This window comes from Magallana gigas, chromosome 8, assembly GCF_963853765.1.
Source record: "Magallana gigas chromosome 8, xbMagGiga1.1, whole genome shotgun sequence".
NCBI lineage: Eukaryota > Metazoa > Mollusca > Bivalvia > Ostreida > Ostreidae > Magallana > Magallana gigas.
This window is the reverse complement of record NC_088860.1, coordinates 41,397,469-41,413,590: the sequence shown is the minus strand read 5'-3', so window position 1 is coordinate 41,413,590 and position 16,122 is coordinate 41,397,469. Positions and strand designations below refer to the sequence as shown.

At 30.9% G+C, this 16,122-nt stretch overlaps 1 protein-coding gene and 1 long non-coding RNA gene across 2 annotated transcripts; both read right to left on the bottom strand.

Annotated features, from left to right (window-relative positions):
- Positions 1-1,159: 1,159 nt before the first annotated feature.
- On the bottom strand, positions 1,160-2,351 carry LOC109619813 (uncharacterized). Its single transcript, XR_010708884.1, has 4 exons — positions 2,222-2,351; positions 1,840-1,991; positions 1,484-1,717; positions 1,160-1,281 (listed from the first exon to the last, which is right to left on the bottom strand). It is a non-coding gene; the product is annotated as an uncharacterized lncRNA (long non-coding RNA).
- Positions 2,352-5,885, bottom strand: LOC105336865 (blastula protease 10-like). The gene is made up of 12 exons (XM_020070873.3): positions 5,750-5,885; positions 5,452-5,546; positions 5,121-5,201; positions 4,830-4,901; positions 4,673-4,699; positions 4,472-4,544; positions 4,195-4,324; positions 3,937-4,015; positions 3,455-3,646; positions 3,002-3,131; positions 2,653-2,769; positions 2,352-2,550 (listed from the first exon to the last, which is right to left on the bottom strand). The coding sequence occupies exons 1-12, from the start codon at positions 5,829-5,831 to the stop codon at positions 2,402-2,404; spliced, it is 1,227 nt and encodes a 408-aa protein (XP_019926432.3). The 5' UTR covers positions 5,832-5,885; the 3' UTR covers positions 2,352-2,401.
- Between the last annotated feature and the right edge of the window lie 10,237 nt (positions 5,886-16,122).

Genomic DNA, 16,122 nt, shown 5'->3' with positions numbered 1-16,122 from the left:
AAATAACCCAGAAGATAGCATTATTTGGGAAAAAAATTTCAACGACGAACGACTTTTGGTTTTCTTTTACGTTATATCTTATATCGTACTCCTACAACGCTTCATTTTACCATAACGTCACAAAAATAATATGGCAACGAGCACCAATAATTAATTTCATGATTGATATGGAAAAAGATCTTATGTAAATGAAAACACAACTGAATAGGGTGGGCACAGACACCTTAATGAGGATTGAATACTCTCAACGAGAATATTTTCTCTTTTCAGTAACATAAAAACTACTGCAAATGCGAAATTTTTTAGATGTATGTTAAATATACTTAAAATCCCTTTAAATAAAAAAATAATGCAAAAATACTTTTTAGAATTGACCTTTGTGTCCTAAAACATCAGTCTTCCACTGCTGCACACGAAAGTAAGACGGTTCAGAACTCGTGAATATCGTGGGTAGTCTTGAATATATCGTGATTTTTTTTCCATTGAGAGCATGCTTATTTTGCCTTAAACCCCTTAAAATTTTATGTTCAATCGACATCACTTGATCATTTAGGAGAAATTCAAAATTAAATGCAGAAATTTTTTTTTTTTTATTTAAGATTTTGATCTCGGGAAGACCATGAAAACTTCGAAAGCTTGTATCAGCAATGATTTTATTACATATTGTTTACTAGGTGTTAATATAAAAAAGCTTATATGCGTTGAAGAAGTTATTGTGCCGTATTACAATATTTAAAAAATGAATAATATATTGAACGAATATTTCTATGTTTGACTTAAATGTGTGCAGAATAATCACATCATTATCCTTAGAGGTTACCGTGGGAAATCTGCTGAATAGATTTAGTTTGTAACTGGATTTTACTGAAACGCAGCTGTATATTTCAAAGTTTGAAGCATACACATGGTAAGTTGGTCCTTGTTAATAAGATATAAAAATATTTTTTCAGTTTAAAGAAAACAAGATTTGAATGGAAAAAGTACTTGTGGGAATGTTTTACTACTGAAAAGAGGAAAAGTTCCCGTTTAACGTAATCATTCCTCAATAATTTATCTGTGCCCAACCTGCTGAATACATATCGTTACAGATTTTGACAAAAACATATAAACCGCATGGAAGACATCGTTATTTAAACATTGGTTCAAAGCATGTTTTCATGGCAAAATAATTTATTTTTTATATAAAAAATAAATATAATACATAAAATACGGATTCCTCTCTGGTCACAGTTTCTTATACAACACTTTATCTCCTACGACGTCCCCACCAACCATTGACCGCTGAAAATAGAAACAAAATGAATATTAACGTGTAAAACACACACCATTCGATGTTATAACGATATCACTAGTTGATATTGACAATGTTTGATTTTTCAGGCATATACCATAATAAAAAAAACGTATATAACCATTTCTTTTGATCAAAAGAAGCTGAATTGAATATTTATTGTTGTTTACATTGTGTCTCTAAACCATTTACTTTCACAATTAGGACCAACAAATTGTGGGCGGCAGACGCAAGTAATACTGTTTCCGATAATGTTACATGTTCCGCCATTTTGGCAAGGATTAGGCTGGCAAGACTGTGTTTTTACGTCACAAGTAGTTCCTGTCCAACCGGAAGGACAGGTACACTCATAATTTGAACCAGTAACGGCACAAGTTCCGGAATTTTTACAAGGATTAGGATTACAAGGATTGGAAACCAAAGTACCTAAAAAACGAAAAAAGCGAAAAAAAAAGTTTGGTTTTCAACTGGTTAGACTTTTTGAATGTATAAAAAAGTTGTTCAATAAACTGAATATAGATAATATACAAATTTCAAAATATGTTTACCCCCAACAGCTTCAACTTGCAAACTGAATTTATGGTTTTGAGACGACCTTCTGTCTCTGGACAGTTTGCTGTCAAACTTCAGAATCATGATGTTTCTCTCGCCATCATTAGTTGTGGTTATTTGTTGATTGGCTTGTTCAGTGTTACATTGTCTAAAAAAGGCTTCATCTTTACACAATTCATAACTACATGTATACATACCAAACGGTTATTTATACAAACAAATATTTTGGAATCGAAACAGGTAATTTATATTGTGTTTTCTATAACCAAGACTAATTTGATATTCCGTTTCCTTCTAAGATATCATTATTAATGTGTGCTTTTCAAAATAGATTTACACTAAGATAATATTTTTTGGCAATAAATATTATATTCTTACTTAATTCCTGTCTGTCCTGGCAAATGATAACGTATTTCTAGCCAGTGATAGCAATTACTGTTTCTGGAGTCCATGGCCAGCTCTAATTCCTGAATGGTCAGTCTAATATTAGAATTGGAAGGACCCTAAAAAGAAAACAATGTTTAAGTAAGACTGAACATGAAAAATGTTAAAAATTACTTAGATGTCGAATAAAGAAGATAAATTATCAATAACCCTTGCCTTAACAAGCCAGACACATTCCCTATCTACAGGCACTGCATTTGGGTAGTTTGGGGATCGAATGGTTTGACTCTCTCCTGACGATAATTCTATAACTCCACCGCAACCTGTAATCATCCAACAATTATATACTGACATTTGTACTTTAAAAGTAAAGAAAGAGAAGACAGAAACCTACAGGCGAAGTCAGTATGTCTGTCTTCATTTACCTGTGTCTGTCGAGACCTGATTACAGGTAACTCCAGTCAGATCTGCTGGACACATACAGCGGCAGTTGTGAGCAACAAATCCGGCATTTTCACAAACTGGAGCATTCTGACATTCAGCTATGAAAATGAAATTATAAGCTTGATAAATGCGTTGCGTAAGAAAGACCAAAATATAGTAATAATTTTTAATCTCTTTCGACCTAAAACAAAAATCTTATAAAATTGATTTTATGAACTATGTATATTTCCCAAAGCGATGAGTTTATGTAAGTGGTTTTTGAAATGTAAGTTTTTGTGATATTATTCAAAAGACTATCAATGCTAATTACAATTTCTATACCAGACCTACCAGCACACTGGTAAGCCAGCGTGATCTCTTTGAGATCATTATGTGTAAAGGTCTGTGCAGTGTCTACGAGAGCCTCTAATCTAGGATCCTTTAACTTCATCGTAGGTCGACCAGGATTCAGTGCAAATGACTAGACGAATTAAAAAAGCAAATAAATTTAAATAATATTATATATTTGTTTTGATTTAATTCAAAGGAAATGTATCATCTCAAAATCAAGAAAAGCAGTGAAGTCATCTTTTACAATTGATATAAAAGGAGTAAATTTTAAATAAAAGATTATATGACATGGAATACGAAGAGCAATGTCTATTCAGTTCAATGTAAACAAAGAAGTTGTAATCGGGTATTCTTTTTAAGTTTTAAGAGCTTAGTATTTACTTTCGCAAAATTTTAGTGTTTCATAATAATCCTTTTTAGCGTTAATATGAACGGTATAAGTTGTGCACACACCGTAAGAGGATACTGCAGAATAGACTCCACATCGTACGGCGTTCTATCAAGTGTATCCTCTTTGTCAAAATTTCTTCTCTGATTGGCTGGCACATTGTCATAGAGTATTTCTATGTAGTTGTCTCGATCTGTTCTCTGCTGTTCGTGCATCTGGCCAATCGCATGCATCAACTCATGAATGACTACTTTAGTCTGAAATGAATAGCAAATAGGCTAAATGCGTTATGCATTTTGTTTATTAGAACATACTAAAGTATATATAGTTCAACAGGAACAATATATAAGGATTGCAAACATTGCATTATATTTTTCTAAAATTTTAATCATTACACTCGACGGTTATAAAAAAAAAACACATGATAGTTATATTTTATTTATAAATTGTTAATTTTTCTAGATCAAAGATTGTTAAATACGTGTATTCGATTTGGTGTATTGTCTTTATTGTTAATCATAGTGTTTATGAGCGATACTAGACTTACATATGCACATGAGCCTTCCTGAAGAGTTATAGGTTGCTGCCCATCGAACTGTCGCCCGATATATGAAGAACATCCTTGTCTGAGGATAAGAAATATTTTCACTTCTTAAGATTAGGATGAATATGAATGGCATATTTTTAGTTTACAGTATATTTAAAAAAAAATTCTTAAACCTTAAAGACTCTATGAATTACATAATTAAAAACTTAATTTTTGGGGGTATTTTGAATATCATTAATCAGGCTTATGTTCACATACCCATTAACAAAATATACGTAGGAATTGTGAGGAAGATTCCTCGCTTGGGAACGAGGGACTATTCTGACACAGGTTAGGTCTTCGAATGCTTTAATTGATTCGTTAATTTTTTCTCGCATGCTTGCCGACACTAAAAACATAAAATTTAATTGTTTATGAAAGGCATTCTTCATCAGTACAGTATACCATTAACAGTTCTCAAAAAAGAAAGGTGGTTGGAAAAACATTGATTTTCTTTATATAAAGTAACAAAAATCATTATCAATTGTATACTTACACCCAGGCTGAATTTCATATGGAACAATATTCTGCTCCCAGAGTCTTGCGTTTGAAAGAAAATTCCTCTTTCTCTGTAAAAATATATATCACAAATACTAAATTAAGAAAATGCATGAAACAGGAACGTATTTATTAAAGAAAACAACATATGCAATAGAAAAAAAAATCATAAAACGAGCAAGTTTCGAATACTACTTACCCTTCTATGGTGAATAAATGGACCTCGCTGCAACAAAAAAGGTAACATAATCAGTTTAACTTTTTTATGATAAAATGAAATTGATCATTGTTTAACGATAGCATTGATAAAATGAAATGAAAGGTAGTAGAATTTAAAAAACACTAAATATCCTCACATTTGGTAATATATGGTGATCCAATTCAGCAATTTTGACTGATGCTTTTTTCGATGGGTCGATTCCTCTTGGCTGATCATTAAAACATAATTAAGTAGGAGTTAATATATTCTTTTTTATCTAGTGACAGATGAGACACATAAAGTCACACATGACAGTGACCTTGAACAGTTATTGTTTAAAGATCTATTATGAAAAATATTAGACTGAAGGCTATGTACTTTATATGAAGACAAAAATGCGACTGTTGTTAATTAAAAGCAACGTTTCTAGTTCCCTAAGGTTATCTACCTTATGCGGTCGACCAAATTCATCGAACACTATCATAGTCTGAAGTAGATTGGCGATGGGAGAATCTTGGTTCTTTCTGTCCTAAATACGAAAAAGCAAGCAATCGCCATGATGTTAAAAGACTTACATTTAAACTCAAAATTTGTACACCATAATTCAGTGTTTCGATCGGGGGGGGGGGGGGGGGGGGGTTCATAAGCAGTCATTGTTTTTTAAAGCTTAATGCTAAAAAATCATTATAATTCATTTTTTATAAATAATAAAACCAGGAACACAGGGCGAAATCCAAAACTTTTAAAAAGAATTAATAAATAAATTCTATCAAATCTACCCAGGAATCAATTAATCCAGACTTCCATTGTCCCGGTTGATGAAATTTTTGCCAAGGATTCCAGAAAAAGTTTTCTGGTAATTGAAAGGGGCCTCCTGCAAAATAAAAACATAAGATGATGTAAAGTTAGTGTCCCAATGAAGTCTTCCATTGTATTAATTTTTAAAAATTGCAGAAATTTCGGAAAAAATAAACGTTGAATTGAGTCTCATTTCTAGAAATCAACGATTGTATTACTCTTTCTAAATCACTATAAATTTTTTACTAAACATTTAACTATTTGTCGGATAATACTTACTGAAAAACCTTGGTCTTAGTTGGGCGTATAACTGCGGCAGAGCAGTAAACGTTACACCGACAAATAGAACTAAACTTTGCATTTCCTGTCTTCTTAGTATCGGAATGATGTGTTATGTTCAGCTGGAAATGATTTCTTCTTTTTATACTATTTTCCAAAATATTAGTACATAGGACACCGGAACAAAAGTCAATAAGAAGTCAATGTTTACTAATATTTACCAAATACAACAATGAGCCATTTCACCTAAAACAATGCATAGAATGTTTTCTTTAAAAAATATGTATCTGTAAAAGTACATTATTAGGTATAGTCAAATGCCGTAGCATGGGTATCTGGTACGCATAGTTTGAGACAAAGATAATGAACGACAGTTTGTTTACCACATTGCTTGAACAAACAAATAGTAAAACAGATAAACAGGGTCATGGCATCCATTTATCATATGGCATTACCGTAGTTTTCAGTAATCAATATATATTCTGTAATATCTATTACTTATAAACAACACCAGTAATTATTGTTTGGAATGTTTGTGTCGCAGGTCAAAATTAAAGTGCAATGATTTTTAAATGATTAATATCATATTTCTTTTAATTTTCGTACATGTGTTTTGAAAAATAAGGATATGCTTCTCTGTGAGTGGGATTAGTTTTCTTTGATTATGTTTGATTGACAGGTGGAACTTCCTTCCACAATTGATGTATCTAATTAAATAATAGTTTATAGTTACCGTGCATGCTGGGAATTATAATCAATCGACTTTGCACTATCCAATACGTAATTAATTACTATAGGTTAATATACACATGGGCTGGAATAGATAGATACATGAAAATTGTAGACAGATAATGGTATCTTTTATAATTAAATTTATACAGGGTTAAAGAAGGTAAAAAGTGTTTCGTTTTACATATGCTTCTGTTTGTTTGTTTGTTTTTTGTTTTTTTTTAAGCATTTCCAAACATGCACAACAGCGAGAACACAGTTGGGAGAAAGCTGTGCAAAAACGTAAAATAAGATTTAATTATAAAGCGATCGCAATATGTTGTAGGCAGTTAGCAGATGAAGGCAAAATTCCTTTATCAGGGTATGTAGAAAACCTTTTAACAGGAATTCTGTGAACGCCTTCACTTGCATGTACTTATCATACCGAAAGCGTTTAAATGATCTGATATTAACCGTGTGATTTTTTTACTCATTTTTAATATTTTTTTCTTTCATAAAATGTTTTGGAAACGATTTTAGAAATCAATGGTGTTTACAAAGTCTAATCTGTGTTTAAATAAAGAAGCACTTTTCTGTTGATGTGTTTAATATCAATTTCGATTTGATATTAAATATGTACATGATTAATCAATTTCACCAATATGTGTAATGGAGGAAAATGATAAGATAGTTATCTAAACAAAACGTCAATGCAAGTGTACCTTAAAGTTTTTAATAAGTACTTAAAATTGTTTTACTATAAGTTACACCATGTAAAGGGGGAACTTTTGCAGTTAACCTATTAAAATTTTTAATGTTATTTAACATATTCGTGTCTGAACTGTGTATATCTAAAAATTTACTGATCATTTTCACCACTCCTAACAAATCGCATTCTGTTTATCAAGTTGTACCAATTCCTATTCCTTTTAAAAAAACACTTCAAATAAAATTTATGCAGCTCATTCAAACACCTATTACAGATCATGTTCAGAGCTGTATTGCTTTATAATTTGAAATCGATAATGTTTAGAATATTTCGTAATCAATGACACATTTTGCAACTTAGGAGCAGGAATTCAACGTACTTGAGAGACCTTATTACGTTGCTTTGATGTATTTGTAGATGATTCTACAGTTTTTTGAATTTTAACATTGACAATCACTTACAATTGTTTGCGTATTTTCAAGATCCATTTTAATGAATAATTGAAGAACTATTCGAACAAAAAGAATTACAACCAAATAAAATAATTTCTCCTCTGTTATGTAACAGCTGGAAATTGAGGGATTATTGTATAAAAAATATATAACTCGCTTATATACCATTTGTGATGTACATCTACATTGTTCTTTTATGCTTACTAAGTTCAGATCCATACAAAACATACAGAGAAAGGACACTCTTATTTGTTAAAATGTACGCACTTTAAAGCATATCAAGTCTGTAATATAAGGTTTAAAGTATGATATGTATACAATGATTTAACAATGATATCTGTAAATACTAGAAGACAATTTTGAATTAATAAATTAGTAAATACACCGGAAATAGACAGTACTAATCTGTAGGGGACTTTCAGTAAAGAAAGAAGTAGTATAACAATTTCTTGTCACTCTATAAAACTCAATTAAACCAAACTTGTCTTCTCGTAAATTTTTAAGAACAAACAAATAATATGCATTGGATTCGACTTTTTAGTTGTATTTGCAAGTTCATAAAAACAAAGGCAAATAGTTTGCAGTGTTTGTCACATCTTATTTTTCTATGATATCGTGTTTTCTTTCCAGTAGTCAATGTGTGGACAAAAACAATCCTGTTTTCTAAAGAATTGTTAGAAGTGACTCCCAACATATATAAATTAACATGTCATACTTTCAATTTTTCATCTATTATTTAAAAATCATCTATTAAGCAATGCAATAATTTGAAAAAAAAAGATTGTTTATATTTAAAAGTGACAATCTGCTTATAATAAAAAAGCGCTTCTGGAAGAGCTTGCTTATCTTCAACCAACTAAATTAAATTATGACATGTTTCTCTATGTAGCAAACATTTCTTTAATCATCCTCATTTGCTTACGTTAAATCCAAACTACAAGTACAAATAATGAACATGAAGGGTAAACATTTTTTAAGAATAATTTAGTTGTCTACAAAAGATACCAATATTACGCATAGTGATGTATTGTGTAGCTGGCATCTTATATGCAAATAGTTGAATCACAAATCGTTCAATTCATCACTAAAACAGAAATATAGTAGAACCGATAAAGAGGGTCATGGCTTCAATATATTATAATAAAATTCAAAATCTATTGGTTTGTTATTTCAGAATTCATTAATTTACTCAAACATCAATTTCTTAACAAAACATCAATGAATTTTTTTCTTTCTTTCTTTTTTTTTTTGCAATTTTCTTTTGCATAAATATATAAAGTTTTATTTTAAAATGCAAGGATGTTTTATTTTCTTTAAACAATGTTGGTCGTTTTTGATTCTGTTTGAAAGACAGATTGAAAATTCCTCCTACAATTGATGTCTCTAATTAAATTATGATTTATAGTTTCCGTACATGCTTTACATTCTAAGCACGTCCTGTGCACTTCAGCGTGCGATTAACTATCGTTAATAAATTAACATATGGGATAAGATATGTAAAACGTTATAAACAATTTGTATATAGATATAGAACATTTTATTATCTTGTCATTTAGCATAATTACGTGTCATATTATATGAAAATAAATTAACTCCATCTTGGTGTGTGATGTTGAAGAATAAAAACTAAGTTCATTCACACTGAAGAAGCATTTCAAATGTTAGTTGTTAAAAAAATCTTTTTCAATAAACTCGACGGCCAGTTATTTTTAAGGATGGATAAAATATTTCAAAATTGTAGTCTGTTTTTAGGGAGGGGGGGGGGGGGCGTTGTACGTTTGAGGTAAAAACAAAATTTTATATGTATTCACAGAAAACGCACATCTACAGTAAAATATCTTGTTCCAAAATTTTAATATTAAAACATATTTTAATTTCAAACCTCGTTATCACCATTATCATTTTCTAATACTATGCTTTAAATGATACTTTTTTCATTTTTTTTTCATAAGATTGCTATGAAGAAAAGCCAACTTTACCATGAACGATTCTCCTTACTTTTTTCAACCAAACATTCAAATGTGCCATTAATATTTTGCGAGACAATGGATTGAAAAAGACACAATGTTTCATTTTAATGTGATGAGAAAAACAACCGCATGGACGATGAAATTCTACAAGTCTATTTGAAAGTCTATGGTTTGGAAACTAATAATATTATTGACATCGACATTGAATTTGAGATTGGTGAAGCATTTTTTATAACTTAATTCATATCTTTCAATGCACCAAATGTAAAAAGGAACTGTTCGTGAAGTAGAAACAAGCTTATCTTTCAAGAAAGACTGAAGTTAGCATAGTAAGATGTAAAAAAAACACCAAAAAATTATATTACAGGCAAAAAAAATTTTCACATTTTTTTTATATAATGAAAAATATATCAATACACAAGGTACACATCGTTGTCATCTTGGATGCATTTAAAACTGTTAGATCAGGTGGAAGTTTCGCTTTAAACTCATAATGATCATAAAAGGCGTAGATTTTGAATTCAATCAACTTTCAACTGAAGAAAATGGATATGGAGAGTCGTTTAGGCTTTCTAAAAGAAATGTTATCGATATAGTACAATATTTCATTCCAGACTGTCCTCTTCCATTTAAAAGTCACGAACATTTGATGCATATGATTGTAAATTTGTTGACTGATAATACAAATGTCAAGTTAACACCCAAAATAGGACCACGTAATAGTCGGTACTTTTATTGTATCAAGGGAAAATAAGGTCAATCCAGAATACACATACTATCATGTAGGAGTGGTCAAACCTTACGCTGTCAGATTAGGAAGGCATCACAGTGAAGATAAAGGCATTGATGTAACGCTGTTTTATATAATTATGTGTAATTCAAAAGGAACACTCAATTAACTATTACCATTGTTTGTGTTCTACATCTATGTAATTGCTATTGGACGTTCTTGTAAATATTATGCTTCAAATTTGAGCACTATGTTAAATATTTTAAATTACATTGAATTATATACTTGTTTGATGAATTTAATCCATAGAGGAAGTGTAGAATGGTTGCCTGTTTTTCTTATATAAATTAAATATTCGTACATTAATTGTAAATATCTAATAAATCAAGATTATTCATGTAGCTCATTTTTTTCTTTAAAAAGTCAAAAAGTTTATTTTCGATCAATTTCAGTTTTATTGTCTGAGATTGTTTCATTAATGGAACATAACATGATGATTTACACTGCAATTTTTCTGCAGCAGACCAGTCCGGCATCACACAAATCGTCTCCTGCTTCGACACCAAACAAACAATGTTCTGCCGAATCGGTGCATTCCGCCATGGGAAATCTGGTTCCGCACTGATATTCTGCTTCCACTAAATATTAAAAATGTCCAAACATCATTAAGAGAACTTGATTTATTAAAATTAATAAACAATGATGCAGACTTTATAACAAATTAACTCTTAGATGATTAGGCGATAACTGCAATTAAAGATTTACCTAAATCTGTAGGAGATAATATAGGTGGAAGGTGCCAATATATGCCAGGGTCATTTTGTCTGATCTACAGAATAGGCATGTGTGCCCCTGTTGTATAGCAGTTTTTCCCCCATAGTAGCTTCTCCCCCCGGAAAACCTACTATATAGTAGCCTTTCCCCCTGGGGGGAAAAGCTACTATATAGTAGCTTTTCCCCCATAGTAGGGTTTCTCCCTCACGTTTTTGGTTCAGATTTTATAAAAAATATTGATGGAAATCCAGCAAGGATTAAAATTAATGTTTTTACACTCCCAGGTTGCATACATGTACAACTGAATTCATCTATAAAGGCTAAGTTTCGTTTTGCCAATTTATAATTTTTATAGACTATGCTGAAAATTGAACACGTGTGTAATGGAAATACACATAAAACTAAATTTAGGTAATTAATTGAAAAAAATACTTGGTTTTACAAGTTATACACTTATATGCATAATTCTGTGTTCTGAATTTGTACTAAGCAAGAATGTTTTAAGAATTTTTTGATAAATCTATCAGACTGTCTGTCTGTTTTTGAAAATTTCATCCAGGCTAAACCTCTGTTTTAAAGAGATTTTGTTTCCAATGTTTCAGAGCCCGGTTTTTAAAATCCTATTATAATGATTATAGTGCATATTCTTAAGGGTCCAATGTCTCATAAACTAGAGATGACCATATCACCATATTTTCATAGTGGCAGTGGTTTACCACTTGTAGATGACTCTGAAAATTTCAGCCCTCAGGGTAGGGGCCATTGATGTTTCAGGGCCCGATGTTTAAAACCCCGTTATAATGATTGAAAAGTGTTCTATAAGTGGGGATCCGAATCTCATATTCTAGAGATGACCACTTAACCATATTTTCACAGTGATAGTGTTATACCACTAGTAGATGACACTGAAAATTTTAGCCCCCATGCAGGGTAGGGGCCTTTGTTGTTTTCGAGCCCGATGTTTGAAATCCAATTATAAAGAAAATGTATTTTTTAGGGCCCCATATCTCAAAAACTAAAGATGACCACATGAACATATTTTTACGGTCATTTAAAAGTAAAAACATCATTTAAAAATACACAATCGCTCATATATTTCCTTATCAAAATGATTGAAAATTACGATTCTGCTTTTCTTTTTTAAGAATAATATATATAATATGATTTAAATTTGGCCCCCATAATTCGCAATTTTTTAAAGTGTTTCGGGTACAGTAAAATGTTATGTTATTTTTTAGAAGAGTTGATTTAAAATATATTTTTTACCTATCCATTTAGTTTATTTGCACTCACTTGCAGTATATGACGTCAGAAGTAACGCTATTACTACAATTCAATCAAAATTGACATTTTTCTTATCCGTTTACGAATGGGAAATATAGAGCGCATGCTTGAACAAAGATATTTTTTGTTACTTATTAGTCTTGGCTATAAATATCTCTGATTAAAATATTTTGTTTGTTCAAGCATGAGCTCTATGTTTCCTGAAAGAAAAACTGCTTGAAAACAAGCTGTTTTATGCTAAAATTGCAAAAATGGCAGGAAAAGGTTGTCTTTACGATGTCATATTTCTTAAATGTGAGCACTTGAATCAAAATGAACATTATGTATAAACATCACATATATATCTGTCCAAAGAAAAAAAAAGAATTGAAGTAAAACGACGATGTTCATTTTAGGGGGCCATCTAAGGCGCCCGTATCATATATAGTCCAAAGTTTACGAACAAATTTTTTTAAAAAGGTACGCAGGTAAATTCATTATTCTTCAAAACATTTAATCAATTCATAAAATGACTAATGATATAATAAATAACTAGATAAATAAATCAATAAACTTTTATTCATAAAAGGAGCAACCGAAAATCAAAAATAAATAACCAACCTAAGCGCATACATGTATACGACTTTTTTAACTTGTTAGTTGATTAGAAGACCAAGCTTATATTTAAAAAAAAAATAAGTCAGCTATCACAATAGATGTGGTGGTTTTTCGGGGGTTGGTTTTTTTTTAATTACCCTTGTTTCATTGTTCGAAGAAATAATATGGTACACAAGTAAATCTTTATTGCAATAATATGAAACAAATAGTAATATACGATGTTTAGGTAAGTGAATCGATTTATATGGCATCGTTTTCAAAATTGTATATTTATAAATCACGTTGCAAACTTAAAAGTGGAAAATTAGCAAATACTGAGTGTAAATATATACATAAGGTTAGTTCAGGCTCCATTTCACATTTTCCAAAGTAACCAGCAAAGATACCGACATTGTTCTGGTTGTGAAGACATTTTTTTTTTGAAACAAAATGTTTACATCATAAAATCTCGCGTTTCGTAAAAAATGTGCTAAAAATATGAATATGCGTAATTTTAAAACAAAATTGTAAACACTAACTTTCACATGCTTTTAATATATAATCAATTAAAATACCCATTACCCATGATTTAGAACCCCATCAATCTAAATAAAACTAAAACATTTCAGTTCTCATCATATCATTGCACCCTGTTTGATATTTAGAAGAAGAAATATAATTGTTTTTAAAATCGTCAATTCGAACGGTATTAATTTAAAATTGATAGCCTTTTGGACGAAGGGAGTAATACATTTCCACTTTTTATTCCCTTCCTCTACAAAATTAAGTCAAGATTGTACAGTTAGTTCCCTCGGAGAAGCTTATACAGAGATGGTAATACATTGGAAAATTAAAGTTCCAAACCAGCGTATTTTTACTCAAATGTGTTCTCACGTGTTCTTAACGTCGAAGTCGAAACTGTAGATAAGCATCGATTAGATGAAAAAGATTCGAGGTATTCCGAAATCCGTGTAAATGGTGTTTCAAAAAGGTGTAAAAACAAGTGAAATAAACGACGATGACACATGAATGTTATGGAGGCGCGTGCCTTAGTTCATATTTGGGGTTAAAAAACCATGAAATACTATTTTATTCTATGTATTGATAAATGCCATAATTATCCTTTTCTATGAGAAATTGATATCATATAAATTATTGCAAATTATAGCCACGAATGGTCCACCATATACATGGCCGGAATGTAAAAGAAGGGGGAAAATCCACTATATAGTAGGTTTTCCGTGGGGGTAATCTGGCTATAAAAAGGGGGAAAGCCCACTATATAGTCAGCTTTCCCTTGGGGAAAAACTGCTATATAGCCATTTTTCCGGGGGGAAGAACTGCTATATAGCCATTTTTCCGGGGGGAAAGATGGCTAGGGGGAAAAGGCACTATATAACACCGGTCCAACTAAATTGAACATTATTCTAACAGCGAAAGTGACGATAAACTAGATGCGTTCTCTTTGCCAGCAACGAGTGGGTCTTCCGTCCGATTTCCCATAAGATGAAGTTAAATTTTTTTTAAAGTTACTTCCGCTGACGGAAGTGACAGCCGACATTCTTTTAACCGAGGTACACCAGACAAAAGTTCTATCATCTCTAAAATTTACAGGCTTCTATCTATACTCGTTTTTGGGATACGTCGCAAACAAAATTTACTTTTTAAAATCGTAAAACACGATAACTACCGACCGGAAGTAAAAATTAAAAAAATTGTAACAGCGGTACAATCTTCAAATAAGGAGGCATAAGCCAAAAAAATTAAATTGAAATCAAACGAGCCATCTCCGAAAATTTATAAGAAAAAAATAAAAAAAAAAGTGAAAAAGAAACAAAGAGAAAATTAGAAAGCGGAAGACCCTAAAATTGCACTCGTCGTATATATTGTCAACAATCTAGTATGGCAATATGAAATATATCATACTCTACCTGTTGATAAAGTACAGAAAATAGCAAACAGGGCAAAACCCGTAGTCAGTAGCCTGATGAAAGCCATATTTAGTGTTTATGTAATATCAAAACACGCTGAGTCTATTTATACACTTTATTGACAAGTATTAAGGCACAGGTTGTTTCGAGATAAAATTAAATGAGCTCTTTATCTCTTTATATCTTTAAGCGTTCCTATGTTTCATAGATACAACATAATTCACGATAATTCACGATAATTCCCTGTGTTTAAAATTTGATAGTGTTAGCGATTACTTGTTTTAATCTATGTTTAACATTGATGCTCAAATGGTGATTTTGTTATTAAAACCTCTTTTCATTAAACATGTCATACTTTTATGTATTTTATTCAGATGAAAGTGTAAGTAGCGTACGAATTGAATTTATATCCAAAAATGAAAAATACCATAAATTGTAAATCCCAGACATCTATGTATAGGTCAATTGCTAGACCCAGAGATACTTTTTTTTAATTTTAAATTGTACATGTATTTAAAGTCTGAATTGAAGCACAATGAACACATGTTTGTATCCATGTTTGAGTACGTTAAACATATCTCATAAAATTTTTTAGATATCTCGAAAATAAGACGGAAATGCTTTATGTAATAAGGTACAATTTTTAATAATGTTGCATTTAAAACAACTTTTCCATAGTAAACAAGCCAGTTTTTTAACCCAATATTAACCGCGTTAATAACTACATGTAACACATTACTTGCATATATATAACAAAATTAGAGCACCCATGTTGTTTATTGACAATTAGAAAAGGTAAAGAACAGATTTGTCTGAGTGATGGCGAGTATGATCATATTAAATCAGTTCAGCATATTGAATATCATCAACACTAATATGAAAAAGGTATATAAGATGAGACGACTATTGCTAATGATGCATTTATTGCACCACACTCTATATTCAAACCATCAATAGTATAACACAACTAATGGAAACTATTAAACTTTTAAAGTCTTTTTTTTAATTAATAGGGTATACTATCTAAGAAATAGCTAGGTTTTAACGATATTTTCATTTTCATAAAATAATAGATCAAAGGTTCATGTTCATACCTGTAATAATATTTACCTAAATCTGTAGGAGATAATATAGGTGGAAGGTGTCAATATATGCCAGGGTCATTTTGTCTGACCTACAGAATAGGCATGTGTGCCGGTCCAACTAACTGGAAATACTGCGTTTTTTGGAGAGTTTAAT

What these genes read in the sequence shown, in the direction of transcription:
- LOC105336865 (XM_020070873.3), bottom strand. Translation starts at nt 5,831, where the DNA reads ATGCAAAGTTTAGTTCTATTTGTCGGTGTAACGTTTACTGCTCTGCCG. An exon ending in AATTTGGTCGACCGCATAAG is followed by an intron (nt 4,902 to 5,120) that starts GTAGATAACCTT and finishes TTTAATGATCAG; the next exon opens with CCAAGAGGAATCGACCCATC. An exon ending in ATCACCATATATTACCAAAT is followed by an intron (nt 4,700 to 4,829) that starts GTGAGGATATTT and finishes TTTTTGTTGCAG; the next exon opens with CGAGGTCCATTTATTCACCA.